Source organism: Chiroxiphia lanceolata, chromosome 7, assembly GCF_009829145.1.
Source record: "Chiroxiphia lanceolata isolate bChiLan1 chromosome 7, bChiLan1.pri, whole genome shotgun sequence".
Classification (NCBI taxonomy): domain Eukaryota; kingdom Metazoa; phylum Chordata; class Aves; order Passeriformes; family Pipridae; genus Chiroxiphia; species Chiroxiphia lanceolata.
This window is the reverse complement of record NC_045643.1, coordinates 28,513,454-28,535,768: the sequence shown is the minus strand read 5'-3', so window position 1 is coordinate 28,535,768 and position 22,315 is coordinate 28,513,454. Positions and strand designations below refer to the sequence as shown.

The following is a 22,315-nucleotide window of genomic DNA, read 5'->3' as shown; positions in this document are numbered from 1 at the left end:
ACTTGAGTAACTGGTGAACTGGAGTCCATGCTCACATTGGCCTGGTTTGAGAGGCTGGGCTCAGTGGGTTGGCTTTTGGTGTCTGAGCATGGGGGAAGAGTTTGTTGTTCGGAGCAAGGTAAATGCATGAAAAAAAGAGGGGGGAGGGAAGATAGTCCTCTTCGGGTGTGTTAGATGGCTTTTCCCCATATTGTCTGTAAACGTGTATTTAGGGGCTTTTGAAGCAGTCTGTTACTCCCTAGACAGACCAGTTTATTGGCATTTTGTGATGTTACAGTTGCAGGCAAAGCTGTAGTTAAGCATGGGTAATTAGTGACAGTATTAATGGTCTTTAGCAGTACTGACTCCAGGCACTAGTGTTTTCCCTGAGTTTTCATTACCTTTATGCTGATAATGGCTTACATTCTTTTTACTAAATCCATGTTGCCAAAATCCTTCTGGTGATTTTCACTTAAAAAAGTATCTCCGTGTGAGCATATTTTCCCTACATATGCTGTCAGTCTTCATTATTTTTTTTTTTTGCACTGAAGTACATGGGGCCTCTTTTACAGTCTATATGTCGAAATAACAGCAAAGAATTCGTTCCTTAATTATATTAAGCTTTCTTTTAATGGAGATTTTTTTGAAGAACTCTGCTTTTAATCCACTTGCTCTGTGGCTCCTGTGCTCCCTGCAACTGGTTCTCTGCTCATTGATGAGAGTCCAAAACCCCGAGTCCCACAGCTCATGAATTTAAGACAGATTAAATTTTCAGATCTAATTTTATTTTAATCTTCATTTTACCTCCACATTTAATATTAGAGGGCATCACAAGCGTATGTCTATGGAAGGTGGTTTTTTACATAAGTCAGGACAGCACCTATAACCTTGGAAGTGGAGTCACAGCATTCGTGGGCTCTGTGATCAATCCTCCAGAAAGGGATGAGAGACTTGCAAGTTGATAAAAGACTTGAGTGTAGTGCAAAAGAGGAGCCTATTCCTGATCACCTTTTCAATCAGCTCTTCACCTGTCATCCTGTGACTTTGCTTAAAGACAAACTAATTGTAATAATACTAAAATAAAAAAAAAAAACCACAACCGGTTTTTATTCCCTACAGCCAACATCTTGTGACGTTTATAAGACCATAGGTTATATTTATGGGTCTTATACCTCCAAAGGGGGTCTGTGGTACTTTTGTCTGCAGTATCATTGCCACCATGGGACTGGGGTCTGAATCTTACATCAATGTACGTAAGAGGAGGCTCGAGAGATTTATAATGTGAAAATGCCGACAGCTCCATAATTTATTGCAAGGCTAATGACAGCACTGTAGTTCCTGACAGCTCTAAACCCTTGTTCTCTGGGATAGTTTGTTTCTAATACACTCCCTTTGCTGGATCTTCCCCCACCCTCTCTCTGGATGAACGGACTCGTGAATATCTATATTACCGCATTTTCCTTTGGTATTTTAACAGCCTTTCACTTTTAGGACTTCCCATTGTTCAAATTTGTAAGAGATTTCAGGAGCTTCTCGGCAGAAAGGTTTTTTCATATAATTTGCCTTTTTTCTTGTTGTTCCTTCCCCAGCCTGGAGTATCTTACATATTCATTGTCACACCGGATACTCCAGCAGCAGCTTTACTTTTCAAGCCCTGGTACTTTTTAGTGTCCGAAAAATGGGTAGACACCGAACAATAGCTACTTTTTAACTTATTTGAGGAGAATGCTGTGCATCTGCATAATGGTTTCACACAGAAAGTGCTTTATCTTCATGAGTTAGTGAGTCAGTTTAGGGGTATTCTATTGGCAAAAGCTTTCAGAGAAATTATGCATGGTAAATTAATGAAGGCCGTCTGAGGTATTATTGTGTGTGAATGCACATGCCATTAGAATCAATGGCTGGCTGAAAAAAGTTAACGGTCATTAAGGGACTGTTAAAAAGGCCAATGGACACAGATTTACTCTCTTGCAGGGCTCTGGTTGGGTTAGGTGAAGACAGAGATTGCTATTTGCCTCCAGGCCACAGGACAGCCCAGGCTTTGTGCTTTCCTGTCCCCATTTCTCTTGGCTCCTGTCAGTGGCAGATTTACAAGAGCCTGCTAGAGGTCTTCTGAGGAGGTAGAGAACGTCTTCCAAGCAGGTAAAGACCTTTGCATCACTTTTCCTTATTTTGCAAGTGGTTGATAGCAGAAAGTCCAAGTGGGTGAGCTTGAAAGGGCTTAAAACTTCTGACCATCTCCGTGGTGGTGTGAAATGAAGCTCTTTAATGGAGAGGTTGCAAAAGAGAGGGTACTGTTGATTTTAAATGATACCACCCTATCTGATGATGAGTCTTTCAAATATTGCTCACTTGAGTAGTGGGTATTGCCTCCAATTTATGTTCAGATAGCAAGAAAATAAACTGAGCACTGCATCAGATCTGACCATTAGCCAATGGTGTGGGAAATGGAGCGCTAAATGCCAACTGGAGATCAGGCAACTGTGTACCATTACTGGCAGTTCAGCTGTGAATTTGTCATACACAAAGTATAAGTGACGCGAGCTATTTCCTGGGCACCTGTATTCCCCTGGGCTGTGTCCTTTCCCTTGAGCAATGTAGATTTTTTTTTTCCACATTGTATTTTGAATGCAGTGATTCCGACTGAAATAAAATGCATGGAGAAAATTAATGATTTGATATCTTCTTGCTGCTGCCAAAAGAAATATAAAAGAGTCTTTGATCTGGGAGCTTTAAAAAAGTGAGCTGGACCGGTTACTTATACTTACTGACCTAAGTGAGCGATAAAGCGACTGTGTCAAAGTTTAATTAGTCTCGATCGAGATAAGTTTTTAAGATTTAGAACCAGTGGCCTTTTGAAGAAGTAAGGCTTCTAGTTGTCATTTATGCAACAACGTGTCCTTCTATCATATTTTCTGCGTCTCCAGCAGAAAGAGTTTTTATTTTAAAGGAAAAGAGAAATGGTTCATTTGATGGAGATTAGCACGGACAAGCTTACTAATATTTGAAGGCAATTTCTCTGCCTTACCTTTTTCTCGATTTCATATCCCACAGAGATTACCTCAGACTGCCGTTGTTAGTCACTGTTATTTATATAAAGATATGTAATGCGTTTGTGCTTGAGGGGTCGTCTGTAACGAGGTATGCAATTTCAGATTGTAGAGACTGGCAGGAATTACTGTGAAGAATTGCTTTCCAGTGACAGCTTTATCCTGCCTGTAATATGTCATTGTATGTGACTTTCAATTAATCACGCAATAACAAAACATTGCGTCTGGCGACAATGGTGTGTCCATTAATATCGAGAGGTAAGTCTCAGCTTTAGGAACGCAAACACTGTTGCTGTCCCCTGCCCACTCGTGCACTTTAATCAGCAAGTCTCAACCCAGAAGGAACATTTCTCTCTTCTCCTCTCCCCCATCATCCTCTATTGTGATCTATTAAGCTGCAATCCATAATGTCTCATGTCTCTTGTAATGGTCTGATGGCGTGTGGTGTTAACTGATTGCATGAATTTGACTTTGTCTCACTCTGCCTTGACCTTGGTGTCTTCAGTGGCTTCCCTTCCCTCGTTTGCAAGTTGGGAGTGGGGAGTTGGAAGAGAAAATGGAAGAGTGACAGAATGGAGATATTTCACAGGAGGTTTGATGTTGTTCTTTGAGGAAATGGGGGAGAAAAGAGGTAAGAGAGAAGTGATTACTGGAAAACAAAATGCAACGATTTGCAAATTTGCAGGAGAAAAGACATCATGCTGTTGAGCATAACTGGCTCCATAGACTGAAGCCTGCCACGTGCAGGAGCTCATTGGTAAGCAGACTGGAAACCTTGCAGTAATTCTTCCTCCTGCTCATTCTGCCATTTATAATAAGATTGCTAAGTATTATATCAATTTAAGTAAAACCCCCAAATCTCATTGTGTTTACAGCTGGATCTGTATTCTGAACAGAAACATAAAGAGGCACTTGGGTGTTCTGTGCTTGGGCTACAAAGAGAGAAAGACATCCTGATCCCAGCCACCAAATATACATCCCTGTTACTATATACAGCCAAATTCAGGAGTAGATTCTCACTCCACTGAAAACCTTGGTCTTTTTTCGGTTGATTTATTTTGAGTTAGTATTGAGGTTTTACACCCCATGCAACATAAACAGGAAGCCTAGTAGTAATTAGTGTCAGTGCTTTTCTTTTTCCTCTAAGAAGGAGATTAACCTTATTTTTAAAAGTGCTTGGCTGGACAATCTCAGAAGGATGTCCTGAGCATCCTGAGAGCTAGTTTACACCAGAGCATTGGCATGTTACATGCAACAGAGGAACCTAATTTTTGTATCTCTTCTGTGGGTTAATACTCTTTGCAAATTTGTGGCACGTTTGACTGATTGCCTTGAAAAGTGCACACTGGAAGAGGCATTTGCGCTAGTCATGGATTTTGACAATGATGTGTTGGGCATGTTGGAATACTTTCATTTTTTGTAAATAGAAAGCAAAAGTCTTTGGAATTCTGAGCAATAATGTAGTAGTTTGTAGCTCCTTGGGGAAATCTTCATGCTCTGGCTTGCTGAATCTCCCCATTGTCTCTGAATTATCAGCCAGACAATAAAAAAAACAGTTAATCAAGGGTTTATCTCAAACATGGTTGTTCTGGAGTAAATGCAGTATTATACCACTGCCATACAAGGTTCTTACTCCCTTTGGGCAATGTGACTTCTGCCAATTAGCAAGGGTATTACTTTTAGTTCTTTAATTAACGCTAACCCCATCTATCTTGCTGTATGAGTAGTGGATCTGACAAGATGCTGAACTTGCTAAACTATATAAAATAAAAGTACCTGCCCTCACATGAACTTGAGGGCACTGAGTACCATAGGATGTGTTCTCCTTGGTGATCCCTAGCGGATACAAACCAGCACAGCTCCATAAAGCCATTTGCTGCCAGGTGTGGGGCTGATGTATTTGCATCAGGATTTTCCATCAGGTGAAAGCTGTTGGTGTGTATGTGTTAGGATCCAAGCACACACAGGGGAGACCTCCAAGAAGGAGGGTTTGTAATCAATTTCTCATTCCCAAATTATTTTTCCAGGATCCCCACAGTATGCTGTTTAAGTAACAGAATAATTTCCTAGCTATTAAGTGCCTGAAAATCAGCAGTAATTAACTTAGTGCAAATTCTTCTCTTCCTCTACCTCCTCTTTGCTCAAAAAAACAAACAAACCCCCTTTCTCAGCAGAGGAAATGCAGATGGAAGCGGTCTGTTCTGCCTTAGTGCAGCCATGTACAGATTACATCTTTTTCCCCCTTTCAGTTCTGTGAATAACATAATTGCTTTGTTATCCCTCAGGGAATTTGTAATATTAACATTGGTTAATGACATTAATTCAAGTTTTTACCATTAATAAAATGGCATTGCTTAAAATTAAGCATTACATTTCAATTAGTAGTCCATCAAAGACTTTAATAGTCTGGAGCATTAAAGTGATATTTTTTTTTAATTTCTTATTAATTTTTTATTGTATCATGCTAATTTCCAAAGAGTGATTGAAAGCCCAGCTGATCCAACGAATGACCCTGTCTGCCATGTTTCTTGAAGGAACTTCTTTCTTTTATGACATTATGCAAAAAGGTCACATTTCCACAAAGCAGGAATCTGTTTCAGTCACCTCCTGAATTCATTATCCTCCTTTTTACTTTTTAACATGAGGCACATGATATACAGGCACCCCAGGTGGACATGTTTAAATTAATCTAGTAATAATTGATTCAGAAGAGATTTGGAGGACAGAATTTGCATAAAAGCCATAATGAGAGCAAATCCTCCAAGGCCAGACTGAACAGCTAAGTCCCTGAATAACTTACATCTCCTAAACTAATTTGGTTATATATGCAGGATGAAGGTGTGGGGGCTGGAGCGCCATGTGATTGGAATTCATTACAAATAATTCATCTTCTCTAGAACGGCTGGTCTCAGAGTGTATTAAAATTATATCAGCTCCCAAATGCTTGCTCAAACCCTGTCTCCTGGAAGATGACGACAAGGTTTCTGTCTGAGGGATTGTTTGGGTATTTTAAAGCATTTCTGAGGCAAAGAGCTGACACTCCAGGGCTGAGGTGTCCACTGGCAGGCTGCTTCTCCTGCCTGGTGGGAAAAGATTCAGATGTCCAGTTTTGGCTGGACATCTGACTGTCAAAAATGTAAGTGTAGAAGAGGGTCCCAGCTTTCAGTCTCAAATATTCCTCCCTTACATTCCAACATGGAATTTCTTATCTAAGTTGTAGATCGTTGGGTTTGCATTAAATACTGGCCCACCTTGATGTCTTCGGGAATTTAGGGAGAGGGACACTTTACAGGATGGGGACAGTACTGTGTACCGTTTAGTTAAAGTAGAGCAGTGAACAGTGAAAATTAAAACAACAGTTCATTAAAAGCAAGCAAGCCAAGGGCTTTTTTGAAGGTCAGCTGTCCTGCTTCACTTCCCCTTTGCCTAAATTTTTGAGAAAAGCTCTAAAAGGATGTTACTGTCACCCAGCATAGTAATACTTGTGTTCTGAGGCTGGTGAGCAGTACAATGCTCCTGGTACCATAAAAGTTGTGTAGCATGTTTGGAGGGAGAGAAAAATTCAGCTCTGTCTTTTCAGAAACTGTTGATCACCAGATATTTTTCATGGGGAAAATTGATGTCACTGTTGTTTTCAGCAGATGAGGAATCAGTCCCATGTTGTTTATACACAGCAGTCGGTAATAACCTGTCATTTGTGAGTGTATATGTTTTGCACTGCTTCCCTTCAGTGCTGCCCTGCAGCCAGGAGGCTCTGGGAAGAGTTTCCCTACTTCACAGTATTCCAAGTACAGTGTGAAAGTCAGGGCAGACCAAAGCAGCCCTGCTGCTCCGAGGGGAAGAGTTAACAGAGCTCAACAGGTAACTGCTGTTGCAAGAAATATGAGAAAAGCTGGGCACGGCAGGACAAAAAAAGAGTTTGGCTGACAATTATTATTTTGTCTGTTCATATTTGGGGCATATAAAGGCTGTTTGAATGCCTTCTAGCCAAAGGTTTCCTTATGATAAATGATGCTGTGTTGTGCCAAGGAGACACTGCAGCAAAACATATTCTTGTTTCCAAGCAGGCTGAAACTTGGACTTGCGCTACAGGGGTGCTTTATGCTTCTTCTCCTAGAGTTACAATTAAACCATGAGTCTGTGTTATGTGGCACCAGCTAATCACAAATCTTTGACAAGCAAACAAGCTGTGGTTTCTGTCTCCTGCATGGGCAAGCATTAAAAGAAAAAGCTCTTCTCTTCTTGCTTTTGCAATATAGCAGTGGAGGAAGGAGCTGCTGGGAGGGATGAGCTGGGTTTGAAACATGCAACAGCTGCCTTTGGCTCTGGTGTTTGGGGCTATGTAAATGATGGGACGGGATCCATGGGATGGAGTAGAAGGGAGCAGGTGGCAGAAGCTGTAGCCCTGGAGCTAGTGCTGGAGTCCTTAAACTGAAAAAACAAGGCTCTAGGGAAAGTCCAGCCTATATATTATGGCTGATTCTCAGGCAGGAGATGGTGTGATGATTTCATGGCTTGGCATTTGTCTTCTGGAGACTTGAATTCTGGGATTGCTTCAGGTCAAAGGAGAATTAAGTGTGGGGTTTTTTATTTATTTCTTCTTTCTACTGTATTCCCAGCTCTGTGGACACAGGGGCACCACAGTGACTGCTACATGCTTTGTCAAGATTGCTTATCTGCTTGGCACAATCTGAGGACTGCACTTGTCCCCTGGTTGCTGTCACAGTGTTGAAGAGAGAAACTTTGCAAGTTAGCAACCTATGTTACACCTAATATAATTTGGAACTATTGTCACTAACTTCCTTTCTAAAAATCCTGTGGGATGTCTGCAGTGGACCCTCTAAATAGAGTTGAATAACAAACTAGTGTTAATAAAACAATGGTTAATGCTGACAAAAAATTCAAGAACACTTAGGTTTTCATATTAAACTATGAGACAAAAGACAACCCCATACCAAAAGCATTGGGAAGAGCCAGAAGTTCATTTCTCTTTCTGTCTTTACCAAAAACAGGCTGCAGGTACTAGCGGCTGCATCACAAATTTGTGTCATGCCTCAGTTTCCCACTTGTAATGTCAGAACTGCAGTGGGGAGGTGTGTGAGCAGGAACATCACATGTCTGGAAATCACTGCTAATAGAGGAGCCTCTCCAGAGTGTCGGCACAATGATGTGTTGGAATGACGTTGGCTGCACAGTGTGGTGTTAGGGACTGTGGCTTTGCTAATTTACGCATTTACAGACCAGCCACATTGTGCAGGGGAGCAGCTTGAAGAAAAGCTGTCATGTTGGTGTTTCTGTAACAGCTGTAGGCTTAAGGCATCAGTCTATGGGTTGAATACCAAATATCAAGGCAGAAGGAGCTCTTGCAGCCAGGTGACTGTTTGCAGTGTCTGATGCTGAATCTGCTGTACTTGCATTATACAGCTGATCTGCATGTAAAGAGCACATCTGGCACCTTGGATTTACTGCACTGTACACTAAATCATGTGTACAGTGAGAAAGGTGACTGCACTGCAAGGGACGCTGAGCCCTGAGCCTGAGACCTGCTGCAGGCAGCACCTCTGGAATACTTACTCCTGCTGTGTTGCTGCTGTCCCATGAGCTCTAGGATGGCTCCTTTCTTGGAGCGTTACACTCACTCATCCTCTCCTTTTGATGGAGCATCCAGAGAGTTTGACTGGGAGTCAGAAGCTCCGGATTCGTAATTTAAGCTCCAGTAAATTTTGTGCCTGAATTGCAGTTGTGCTAAGTACCATAGCAGCATCCATTGCGTTCTGCTGCTGTGTTGGAATCTGCCTTCATCTCTGTGTTTCGCAGATGGAACACAGAAAAATAATTCCATAGTCAGTCCAGATCCCAGAGTTACCAAAAATAAATACCTCTACTTTGACATCTCTCAGAGAGACCATTCTGTGAAGAGCAAATAGAAGGTATTTCCATCCCCCTGTAGAGGCAGTCTTCTAGAAAACAGTGGTAGTGTACTGCCAGGGAGATAAATGAGTGTAAGCCTTCATTGCCAAATACAATCTTTGAATAAACAGAGGACTTCAGACTCCAAGGCACCTTTTCACAAGTGCTAAATTCATACCCCAAACAAATGCTAACAAAATCTCTCATGTCTTTATACTATGTGTAGCCAGTAAAAAAAGATCTAGAGCTCTCTGGGGAGCCTCTCGAAGCACTTGGGGATGCACTCAATGTGTGGTCAGGTTAGCACTATTCAGAAGCAGGTCTGAGTGTCAGCAGAGCAGGTATTTATTTATGCCCACTGGGTTTGGCAGGAACCCAGAGGTACAGTATATTTTGCTGTGTTACACAGGCTTTTATTGTTGAATCAGCTTTATTTAATGGAAGCTTTCTATAAAAGGTTCCTGTTCTGGAGGGCTTCCTCTAAAGGTGAGGGAACAGTTCAATTTCCAGGACGATGCAGCCACTGACTGTGCTACTGAGGCCAAGTAAGCAAGTGGTGGCTGATGGCTCATTGAGGGCCTACACCAGTCCACAAGAAAGGGGCCTGACACCAACCAATTCATTTTGTTCCGAGCCATTATTAAGAGTTTTGTCTTTGTTACAAATGTAATCCAAATGTAAACATCCCATTGCATTTTGTGGGATTGGTTTGGAACCTTGGCCAGTCCTGGGTGACTTTGAACAGCAATCAGAAAGTGCTCTAGAAATAAAGTGCCCCAAGTGCACTGTCAATCTTTCATGGGATGTGGTCCTAAGAAGATCAAAGTATAGACAATTACTATTCAGCTCCACTACAGACTTCATGAGCCATGAACTGAACAATATAATAGGTTAAACTTTGCAAAGAGTTACCTGAATTATTTATACAAATCTAGATAACAGAAGGGTTTCAGTAAATTGACCCGTCTTGCAAAATCGTGATTGTTTTATTCCTGATATAAAGCCTAGTGTGATGCTGCAGTTGGTGCCCTGCAGATTGTGTGAGGCAGGAGCTATGAGAGGAGTCAGGATGGAGCACAAGTTTCTGCTCCGCCACAGGAGAGCATATTACGTGCATACACTTGTGATGTTGAATTGCTGCTGAATTGTGTGGGTTTTTAGAAGATAACTCTTGGATTATTTGTATGAAAATGTGGGTTTGTATTACCTGGGGTGTTGTGAGAGCAAGTTCAGTGTGAGGCTCATAGATGATATTGTAGTTGAGGCCTTGGGAAGCCCTGAACAAGGTGGGCACACAGCAGCATGGTGAAACCCAGCCAGAACAAGAGCTGCAGCATCTAAGCTGTCGTGAAATTCAAAGTGAGCTTGCCTATTCTTCAGAAGACCGCAGGGTGATTTAATTAAAGCAAAACAAGATCTCTTCACAGATTCTTTTCTGAACTCTAGACCATTCCTGTAGATTTACCTCACAAATAAATAAATGAGAAAAGCTCAGTACCCACGAGCCCAGTCTAAGAGTGCATATCAGATCTGATCTCTGGAATAGCAAGTGCAGTGTGCCACATTTCATCTGTGAGACAAATCCAGCTCCCCAGCGTGGGTACAGCTGAGGGCTGAGGGTGTGGATGTGGCCAGGGGCAGAGGGAAAAGCTGTGCTTTTTCTTCGATAGTGTGGAATGGCCCTTGGAACCAGTCGACGGGGATGGATTCCAGCTGGACAGGGTAGAAGAGAAGGGCAAGGAGCATCAGATGAATAAAGGACCATAGTTTTGTTGGCCTTGGAGCTCTCTGTTTTCTAGGGCAGAGCTGCCTGTGCCAGCCTGTTATAGCAACACTGCTGAGCTGTCTTGCTTTATAATGTTTATATTTCTTTCCCTTATTCTTCCAGTACTTTTTTGAATACTTTAATGTCCACCTCTTTCCATTGCTCTTCTTCCCTCTGGTATTCCAGTCTAATAAAACCATAACGGTGCCAATCACAAAAGATCCCCAAAAGAAGAATTAAAGCTTCTACAGGAGGTTCCTTTTTTAGTCTTTTTTAAAGGCATCGGTTTTCTTTAAAATGAAAGATGAAGCATTTTCTTTTATCCTTTAACTTTACTGTCACATTTTATTAAGTTAAAATGATAGTTACAGTTAGAGGAAAGCAGGATATGAATTCCTGGTACAGCCATTTTTAAAGTGTGCTTTGTTTTAAAGCCCTGAAGATTGATTGAAGGTATTTTTCTTTTAGATGTGGAGCTTTAGTCAAAAGGGGCATGATCTGAGTTACCCTCTGTAAATCAGGATTAGCTCCTGTGAAATCAATGGAGTTACAGTGATACAATGCGGGGCAAGTTGGAAAAGACTCATGCCCTGAGAATGAATAAGGGAGGAACTGCGGGCAATCCCCTGAATGCTGCCCTTGCACGGGAGTGAAGCCACGAGGCAAAGCAGAATTATACACTGTCCCCATTGGGCTGCCATGGAATGTCCTGGGTGAGAAGTGGGCAGGTGGCAATGAGTTTGTGCTGACACAGGTGCTGTGGTTGCAAACCCCAGCTTTGGGGACGCTCTGAGCATGCAGACCTGCGTTTCCCAGACAGAGCCGCTCTTTGCCCATCCCCTGCCACCGCCGCTGCAGTCAGGGAGGCTCATGAGCTAAGAAAGCCTGATTTAAGAGACAAGAGGATGGTGGCAGAAGTGGTGCTCTATAAAATGCCTGTCTCTGGAGCATATTTCACCAGGTTCAGTGCAGCCTGAATTTGTTGACCTTTTTTTGTCAGAGGGCCGGAGGGATTCACTGTGCAGTGAATCCCTCTGAGGGGAGATCCCTCTGAGGGGAGAAAGATTCCCCATCACTGTCCCTTGGGGCTGTGCAGTGGTGCAGAGGACAGGCTTTCATGAGGGAGAGGACAGATAAACTTGGAGAGATAATATTTTTTGACATTTTTATCTTTTTTTAACATGTCTGCATTGGGCTGGGGAGGGGAATAGCTACAGTGGTAAAGACACATCAAAACGAGTAAATAAAGAATTGAAATTATATGTCCTGTCTGAGATTTGAGTTTCACCAGGGATTTGAGCTCTCTCCTCTCATCTGCACTGAAAACTTGACAGCTGATTTCTTGAGGCCTAAGCCATTCTGAGCAGAGAGTCTAATAAGAACAGCTCTTTTTATAGCATTTAACTGCATCTAAACAGCTTGAGGCCAGGGCAAGTTCCAGTAGTGCAAAGCAGCGCTAGCCTGGGCTGTGCTTGGGACGTTCAGTGTTCTAGCAGTCTGGATGGGGACTGGTCCTAAGCACTGGTCATACTCCAGCCCTCACAGTGAAAATCTGCAGCTTGGGCAAAATTGGAGGGTGGGCTTGGCCACCTCCAGTAAAATTAAAACATTTCATGTCATTAAAGCACTTCATAACTGCTCGACTCTCCCAGGCAGTTACGAGCTTGCTCTTGGCACTCAATTGACCTGTGCTTGCACATGGCACTGCTTCATATTTGGAGTATGGGGTTTTTTCTTGGAAACAGATTTGCAGCGGCTGGAAATAATAATTACTAAGTTAGAGTCTTTCTTAAAATATTGAGAAAAAGTGAGCAAGGCACCCTGGGAAGGGGCAGGTTGAAGGAGTAAGCTTTTGCAGTGCTATCCACTGTCTCACTATTGTTCAGCTGGTGCTCCAAGGCTCTGGCTTTGTCACCCTTGATCAAGCTGGCATTTACCCATTGACTCTTACTCCAGTAGACACCAGCTCAGGGCTGCACGTGATGCTGATTTTGTTCAATTTTCCAGCACGTGAAAGCTTCACACATTTGATCAACACAGTTGGATGTAGGAGACAGGGAACATCGTGGAGGGTACAAGTTTTTTATAATGTTTCTTTTTCATCTTTGCTTGGTCATATATTAATTCTCACTTTAAATCAAGTTTGAAATCATTGTGTTCATGCACACTTTGGATTTTCCCATGACAATAAGGAAAAAGAAGATGGAACTTTACCCCAAATACTGATTCGAGCTTTCTAAGGAACACTGAAGTCTCTTGGACTGTGGTAAAATCTCTCAGGGAAAGTGGCAGAAATCCAGCTACTTGGCACATTTTACAATTAGTCCAGACAAAACACTAGTAAATGTACTCTGCTTTGGCACAGAATAGGCAGTGGGATGCTATGAAGCTTTCTCGTATGCAACTTTATATCATTTCATGACCCTGGTAAGTTTGAAACTGGAATTTACTCATCTGCTGATTGTACAACACATTAGGCTGTAGAGGAGCATGAGAGCCTACCATGTGTCTTTGTTTTAAGATTTTTTTTCACCTAGCTTGAGATCATTGTTTGGATGATAAATACATGAAAATGGCCATATTGGCTCAGACTAAAATCTGTTTAGTTTAGTACCTTATTTTCAGGATTAGCCAGTAATGGCTGCACTGGGAGTAGTAGAGCATGCATAAAGTGAGATTTCCATGACTGTCTCTTCCAGTTTCCAGCAAGGATATCTGACAGTGAAAAAGTCCTTTTGCCTTTTGTGCATTTCCCACAACAACCATCTCCCACCTAAGGAAAGTTTGGCTTTGACTTTAAGTGTATCTGAAAGCTGTACAAAATGCATCTCCCTGGCCTTCACATCTCTGAGCTGTGCTTCACTTCTGGATCTGTACTGGAAAAAAATGATCATTTAAACCAGTGGCTGAAAATATAATTTGATGCCTCATCATTGATAATTTTTATTACAGTGTGACTTGCACAACATGTCCATCACGTGAGGTGCCACGGTGCTCAGTGGTGTACACCCTTCAGTATGCCTGTGCTTAATGGCTAAATGCTGTGCTGGCCTGAGCTTTAAATGATTTCACATCTCTCCCTTCTGCCAGTCCCATTTTTTAATTTAACGTTATATTTGCTATGTTTTTAAAAAAGCCACCCTCTGTAGTAAAGGGCTGTAGAACCTCTTTTGGAGAACTGGAAGGTGTTTTTATACATCACTGCATAAAATCTGCATGTGTAGGGGGCTGGAAAAAAAGTGAAATGCTGTAATGTCTCACTCACACTAGCTGGGAAACCAAGTCCCTAGAATTACCCCAAGTTCTGAATGCCAGTGCTGTTTTCAGTCAGAGGTATGTAGCTACTGCTGAGCACGCACATAATGGATGTGTTGGCAGCTCATCTTTATGCCAGTATTTAAAGTCACAGAGAAATGCAGTTAATAAAACATCTTTCAAACCATCTCCCATTGCTGCTGTAAGCCGTCCCTTATTGCTCCTGTGATGCCCAAAGACCTTTACAAGCTCCTTGATGTAACACTATTGGAGTTTGCCCCACGCCACAAGCCTGCCATTGTGCATCAGTGCCTCATGTTACCTGCCATCAGCTTGACCATTTCAGGTCACTGAAAGTGTTTTAGAGATTCCAAATGAAAATGTAGAGGTATCAGGCACTGCAGGTGTTGACTGTTACACTGCCTTTGTGAATCACTACACCTGCAGGAATTGAAAATCTTGTTACTTGTGAATTTAATGAGAATCAGCTTTAACACTAGGTAGGATTTAAGGGTAGAAGACTCCATTTGTTTGAAAACACGTTTGCAATAATTAAACAAAGTTACATAGGAAAATATAATATGCACGGCAGTAAGATTAAATTCTATGCAGATTTTCCTAAGCTGCAGCGTCATCTTGGGGAGCTTGTGGCATGGGCTAATTAATCCTCCATCCCCTGCCTCAGACCTGCTTAGCCCAAGGGAGTTTTTAGAGCTATGCCTTTACTGCTGCTGTTGTTGTTGTTAAAAAAGCTCACGCAGAAAAGGCATGACTTTCCGCTCTCCTCTGCTGAGAGTGAGTGCTCCTCCTCTTTAGCTGTACCTCAGCTCTTGTGACCGGGAGCTATAGCATCCCATAATAATGCAAGCAATTGGCTCAGTTCTCACCATTTTCCTCAATAAACTCTTAATTTCTATTGTACCTTAATTAGCACTTTCCTGGCAACACCTTTGAATTGGCTTTTTTTGTTTCAAGACATTTAAAACCGCAGTGGTAAAATGTATAAATCACCTATTAGAACAGTATTAATTACACATGTGTTTTCCTGATGACTGATGTTGGCCTTTCCTTAGCAATCTCTTGAATGTAGCATGACATTTACCATGGCACATCATGAAACCAAGGAGGGAGGTGTCCACACTGGGGCACACGTTTACACCTGGAGTATTTGAGATTTCGTGTTGTCAGTGTCAGCCATTGCAGCTGCTGTTTAAGGACATATCCCCCAAAGGCACACCAAGATAGATATTTAGGGAGCTGTGCACTTCCCTTGTATTTGAAGTTAGAAGTCAAAATACAGTTGTAAATTGGTTTGTGGGTTTTGTTTTTTTTTTTTACATGCTGTTTGTGGAATATTACCTTGTGTACCTAGCACAAGTAGGGTTGGGATGAAAGGGGAACCTCCACCCTTCCCTACCTGTGCTACATGCTCTGGATAAGCATTCATCTTTCTGAAAGTGGAATTATTTGTATTTCAGGTATCCTCCCTGGGCCTGTCTTGGAAGCTAGTTCTGCAGCCGCCCTTCAGTCATGATTGTTTCAAGATTAAAGGCCATTTCCCTGTCATTGCCAAGCCTTTTTCTTCTTGCTTTTCATCTCTCAGCATCACAGAATGCACCTGAATACTCTGAAGCTGAACAACAGCAGTGTGTCAGGAAAGAACACCCCACAATTGCTTTTGAAGGTAAGAGCTATTCCTGTTTCAGATTCCAGTAGGATGATCCATTTAGGTTTAGTCTGTACTGTTTTCCTTACACCTGTAATCCACAGGCCAGTGAAAGTGGCCTGACAATTATTTTCCCATTGATGCTTTACAGTGTTTTAATTCGAAGTTTCACAGCAGTCACTTAATACAGGCAGATTTGGAACTACTGGTCTAAGAATCTCCATTTTCTATTCTGCTACAGGCTCCCTGTAATCCTGTGCCACTCTGAAACCATTTTTAAGTTTCCTTTTCTCTAACTGGATTCAGTAATGCTTATATACCTCACCTGGCTTGCTGGAGCCAGACACTTAATAAGTGAAATGTGATAGGGAATGTGGACACACTTGAATGCAAGAGAAGTAAGTTGATTTAGAATTGCAGGGAGTCGTGGCCCTTTTGTTTGGAGCTTTTTTGGTTTGATTTGGTTACATATTTGTCACCTGTGCCAGTAGTTTTTCTATCATTCATCTGGGCAATTAACTTGAATGTGAGAGGGGTCCTTTGTGTGGCAGTGGGCAATCTTTTTACTGCTCTTTTGAAGTATAGAATTTGTCTTTATCCCAGTCAGATTTTCCATGAGCATACATGTACTCCTAAATTGTTACCTGGATAATCTGTCCACTTATTCACACAACAGGTAGATCATTATATTGGTATCACCATTATTTCAAAATACACTTCAGATCAGTGTGCAAAGCTCAATGTGCCAGCATGAGCAGCTGCTGAGTCTCCTTGCTAAAAATGGTTTCCTCCTAAATGTTGAAATATCGATTTCGGTTTCCATTTAAGGCTTTGCAATGCATCTCCAGTTACATTCTTTGCTAAAGGCAATTAAGTATCTTGCAATGTGTCTCTAGTTAGGTTCTTTGCTAAAGGCAATTTAGTTGTGGTTTTGTGACCTTTGAGATAGAGTTTCCAGGAAGAAAGTAGTCAAAGGCATCTTTGCTGACCTTTCAGGATTCTTCTAGAGAGCTTTACTATTCTTCACGGAGAAGGAAACTCTTGTCTCTTAAACTGGAAAGTTTAAGAGATTTCTTGTCTGTTTTCCATTATCCATGCCTTAGAGGTTTAAGTGGATTAAAATAAATTAGCAAAATCTTTAAGCCTATAGGATACAGCACTGGCTCTAACCTTGCTCTGGTAAATAAACCTTGATTTTAATTGCTAAGTAAGTCTAACCATCTGTTTTAACTGGGTAGGGCCAAAAGCAGAAACCCTTGCTGTTAAAACATGGTGAACCTCAGTTGGATATTTAAACAGATAATACAATAATGAAGATGTTATAGGTACAGAAAAGAGAAAAAGTGTTGCTCTCTCTATTAACCAGTAACACCAAACTTTGAGTTTATAGAGGCTGTGTCTGTGTGATCCAGCACTGAGGTAAATCATTCTGCATTAATTAATTCTTTCATTGCATTAGGAACCCTAGTTCCTGATGTTGAGGAATTGGTGGGCATTTTTTGGCACTCAATATGACTGCTTCTCCACAGAATCACTGGCTATGTAAACACGCTCATAATCTGCCAGTTTGCTTTGTTTTAATCAGGCGTGAATATTTCACAGAAAAAAAATAATCTGTCTTCCCCTTCACTGTTCTTGTTCCCTTTCCCTCTTCAGTGATACAGGGCAAAAACTGTTGAGTTAATTAGAATTTGACAACTGTGCAAAAGAAAGACTGAAATTGCAGACACATCAAGAAAATGACCCAGATTATCATTTGAGTCTCTTAAACCCAAGTTAGATTCAGAGTTATTGTTTTTTCTCAGCAGCTGTTTCCTTGTGATTGTTCATGATAGTTTAATCTTATATTTTCTGCTGCAAGGCTCAGCTGGAAAATACACAGGAATAAAATTAAAGGCACCTTTTTTCCACTGCACATATCTTTTAAAATCTGTGGAAGAAGGCTCACACATCCAAAACCACATCTCAGTTCATAATCTAATTTACCTTAAAGCTATACCCTGTTCTGATGCCAGCACATGCAGATTTAGGCTGCAAGGGGGAGAAATAGGGGAATATACATTTTATGTAGATTTTATGTGCTGTTCCAGATTGCTCTGAGGGTGTCTCTGCTTAACAGTGTGGCTCGTGGGCTTTCCGTGGGTCTCCAAATGCATTGTCTCATGGATCACAACCTGGTACGCAATGGGAATGTGTAAAGATTGAAAGAATGACCCCAGCAGCAGCCCTGCTGATGCTCCTGCTGCCAGGGGAAAGGATTATGTTACATCAGCAATTTTCAGTGGATGGACCATAATAATAATAAGGCCCCTGACCATTCAGTCATACAGGATGCATTAATTTACTGACAGAATGAAAAGGTTAACAAAACAGTTTATGTTATAAAGTGGTTGAATAGCTTCTTTTTCACAGCCTTGCTAGCCAGGTTTCCCATCACCAGACAAATGGGATGCCATAGCATGTTTTGTATTCTCTAGTCTTCAGTTCCCACCTTGCTTGTGCTCAGTCTCTTTTTGTTGTACTTTACCCCTAGATGATGATATTCTTAACATCCAGTTGGCTGGATAATATCCCTGTCATGGAAGAATCCCAAGTAAAACTTCTTTCTGTCTATCTTTACCCTTATTTCCTGAGAAGTTATGTATTTTCTATGTTGTGCTTATTGTATCTCATCCACACTAGTCAACCATCTGTTTGAATTGATACATCTTTCTATTGCTGAGAGTGGTAAGAAAGACAGAGGACAATACAGGCCCTGCTCATTTAAGGAGAAAGGAGTCTACATATGCAAAATGCTTTTACTTTAGCTGTGTTCAGACAAAATGCCTATTTCTTTACAGAGTTCATTCTCCAAAACACCTGCTGTTACTTGCGACCTAGAGAAAATGGTCTAGACAAGTCATGGGACATAAATTCTGGCTCTAAATATACTTTACATTCTAAAGATAAAGTTTGCACTGCCAGGAGAGATGCAGACTGGGAAGGGGCCATAAGCTGAATAGTTTATCCTAGCAGCCTGCATAGAGATTGTGAGGGACAGGTTAGGAATTTCATGCTGCAAGCACTGTCCTGTGTGTTTGCACAGTACCAAACTAACACAATGGTGCCCCAATTTCCCTGGGGCTTATAAATGATGCTCATTGTACAATTCACCAACAATAATAACGTACCCAGTCTGGGCTTTTCATAATTAGATTGTTCTACTCTGTGCTTATAGGAAATCCAGTTAAAGTTTGATTTCCCTTGTTAGATCAATAAGAAAATGATCTTCTACTTCCCAGGAGGCTGTTTCTGGTGTTTTATTACCTGTTTAGCTGTGAGTGGGTAGCTACATTAAGGGTCTTGCATGCTTGTTTGTTTTTCAGTGAGTTGAGAAATCAGTGAAACAAGTCAAGTATATCTTTAGTGCGTCCTTTTTTATTTATACATGCATGAACACATGCATCCAAGTCCCATTTCACAAAACAGCTTGTCATCCTGGCACAGTACCCTGTGGACCACTCTGGTAATCTGAACACCAGAGAAATTGTTTCTAGGTTTTGTCAATCATGTTCATCTTTCTCATATTTTCCATATGCATCTTATAAACAATAGATCAATCCCTCCATTTGCAACTGGGCAATGCCTGTGTCATACTTGGCCTGGTTACTTGTTGTACAGCTCTCTCTTGGACATAAAGCACCTTTGCTATTCATTAAAGACATTTGGAGTTCCTTTGTAACATGCCTCTTGGGAAAGCCAGAAACATCTTCCACACCAATACTATGTAAGGTTTGTTGTTTCGAGAGCCAGAGCCATGAGTGACATGTATAGATGTTTGTAATGCCTGCAGAGTGCTTGGTTTCAGCTTGTTTACCAAGGAAATGCTTAAGAGTTTGCAAACTCATCCGTGTTTCATGAATCATTTGGACATTCACAACTCCACTGCAAATGAGTTGTAGACAGGTTTCCACTTGCAGTTTCTACCATTATTTATTTCTCATTAATTTTATCCATTAAATCACTATGCTCAGGAAAAAGTATGATAGACTTCCCAGGTTTTTCTCTGTTCTGTCTCCCAGGGCTTTCTCCCTTGGGTCATGGCAGTTAGGGTAAGCTGGAAGAACATCATTTGTCTCTGCTTTAATAATTGCAGCCTGTCTTCATCCATAAAAACACTTCAACTGATCCCATGCTGAGGCAGAGGAGGGAGGTGGACTTGGTTAAATAGCTTAGATCTCAGGACTGCAAATCTCAGCTTTGCAGACTGTATCATCATGGCTGATGTGAGTTCTCAATGTGTGGCATTTGATCCATTGTCTAATCCTCAATCTCTCCTAGATGCAGACAAGTTTCTCTGCCTGTTGCCTCAGGTTTTCAAAATGAATTAGTTTGGGAGTGTTTATATCTGGGGTTTTACTTCAGACTGTCTGTAATTATTACTCCCTACCAGATAAATGTGATTCAGGTGACTAGAATGTAGGTTGCTATGTATTTTCTCAATATTTTATTTCTTTTAAGAACATTTCATTGAAACATGGCCAGCTTCAAACACTGAAATCTGTGGGGAGCAGCTAAGTGTTCGCTTGTTATATTGAAAGCAAAAGCCGTTTTAACTTTGTGGGCTGAAGGATAATAAGATATGATTTATTTCTTTAGAAGGTTCTTTACATTTCACCAAACACCACCACTAATGTTGAATTGGTCACTAATATATTATTCCCTTTACTGTATATTGATGAGGGAAAAAAGCACATTAGCATTCAGCAACTCCAAAGGCCAGCTAGGAAAGCCTCTTAGGAAATTCTGGTAAAGATTTACACTTTCCTTGAGCAAGTAAGATCTTGACAACCCAGACCAAAATTTTAGTTAACAAAGGATGAAGATTGTGGGGTGAAATATTAGAAGTGTATCTGGCTAAGCATCAAAGGGAAGGCAAAATACACTATAGGAGAGTTGTCTTCTAGCTCACAACCTTGATGCCCTTGAATGTCCACACATGTTAACTAGTGATGGAGCGTTGACTGGAAACTGGTGGAATCCTGTGGATGCTTCAGAATACTTAACCTTCAGTGCATTTCAGTATGGATTTTATAGCCATTAAGCATGCCTTGTGGCAATTTTCTTTTTAATCTTGAAAAATAGAACTGTGGCAAATGAAGTAGGTATGTTCTTCTTCAGATTTGATTTAGATCTTTTTGAAAATTATGACTGATAAAGCCATAAATATACAGTGGTTAGGGAAGTAATTTGCTTTCAGGCAAAACTTCTGAAAATTACACCCTACAGCTCTCAATATGTTTTTCATTCCATAATAATAATTATAACAGTAATGATGCTAGTTCTTTGACACTTTCTCATTAATGGTGTCCAAGGCACTTCACAAATAATTGCAATGAGATTTGATTGAAAAAATTATTCAGTATGCTGTTTCTTGGGGCCTCAAGAAGAAAAGGGGGTTTGGAAGAGTGCCCTTCATTCACGAAATGCTTTAGATGGAATAAATGATGACAAGCAGGGGAGAAAGGAAGACTTTACAGTGAAGCTTCAGGAAGCAAAGTGATCAATTAACTCATATATTGCAATGAGGGAAGATAAAAGTTTGAAGAGGTACAATAGCTCAAGAGAAGGAGCAGCCTCTGACGATGGGTGGTGGTGTTGATGAGAGGGGGGCATCCTCAGCAGCATGACCAAGTGAGATAGACTCACAGTGCTCACAGTATGGAAGAACAGGTGCTCCAGTTTATTATGTGTGGACCAAGGCCATGATAAACTCGTCACCAGCAGAGCAGCTTATTAATATTTCCCAGAGGTACCGCTGATGTAACTGGGGCTAACAGCAGCAGCTATCACCAGTATGTGTGTGCTCCTGTCTTTGGCAGGGGGGTTGGATCTGGGACACAGAAATGGGCAGCCTTTTTTCAGATCCCAGGCACACACCAGAGAAAGGAAACAGGGTGGAAAGTAAAGCAAAGTGTTCATCTTCTTTTTCTGTGGTTTGGTTGCAAACAAAGACATGCCTTACAGAGGCCTTATTCTCAAGTTTACTTAGTGTAGTTCCCTAACTGAATGAGTTTGTGTGCCAGTGGTACAGCAGGCCTCATTTATTTAGCACATCTGCTTCTGATGAGTGTTAATATATCACATGCTCCTGAAACCTTTCATTCAAGGGTGTCATTATGCTTTGGTAAAGTTGACTTCAGTACCAGCAATCTCATAAGACATATTCTTGTTTAATCATGCAGGGTTCACCCTGGAAGGCTACAAACAGTCTGAGCTCAGTCAAGCACTGAAGTCAAGTACTTACGTTAAAGTGGGATTGTGTACTTGAAACCAAGAGTATGCTAATGTGCAGGGCTAGGCCACAGTCAAAGTGCACAGCACTGGAACATCAATTCTGTAAATGGAAACCCTACCGTATAATTTTGTTTCTAAAGTGTTATACTATCAGAACGCTGATAGGTCCAGCTGGACAAATTGTTTCTTCTAACATGGCTGATTCAAGTGGTTAAGTAATCCAACATGTTCTTTGGCTTAGTATAGGATTAGCTGGATGAAAGTCTGTGATCTGCAATACACAGTAGACTGGGTTAGAGGTTTTTATGATAATTTCTAGCTTTGGGAGGTGCAGATAAAATCCTCAAGAAACTCTTCCTTTGGCTTAAAGAGCTCTGACTTCATAGATCATCCATTCTTTCCTTTTTATAACAT

General features: G+C 41.2%; 1 protein-coding gene across 2 annotated transcripts in view; it reads left to right on the top strand.

Annotated features, from left to right (window-relative positions):
- Positions 1-22,315, top strand: part of SEMA5B (semaphorin 5B) — a 271,865-nt gene that overhangs the window by 119,993 nt on the left and 129,557 nt on the right. For both annotated transcript variants that reach the window (XM_032693508.1, XM_032693509.1), the window contains exon 4: positions 15,438-15,643. In XM_032693508.1, the coding sequence (XP_032549399.1) occupies positions 15,490-15,643 (154 nt within the window). In that variant the 5' untranslated portion in view covers positions 15,438-15,489. The remainder of the gene's footprint in view (positions 1-15,437; positions 15,644-22,315) is intronic.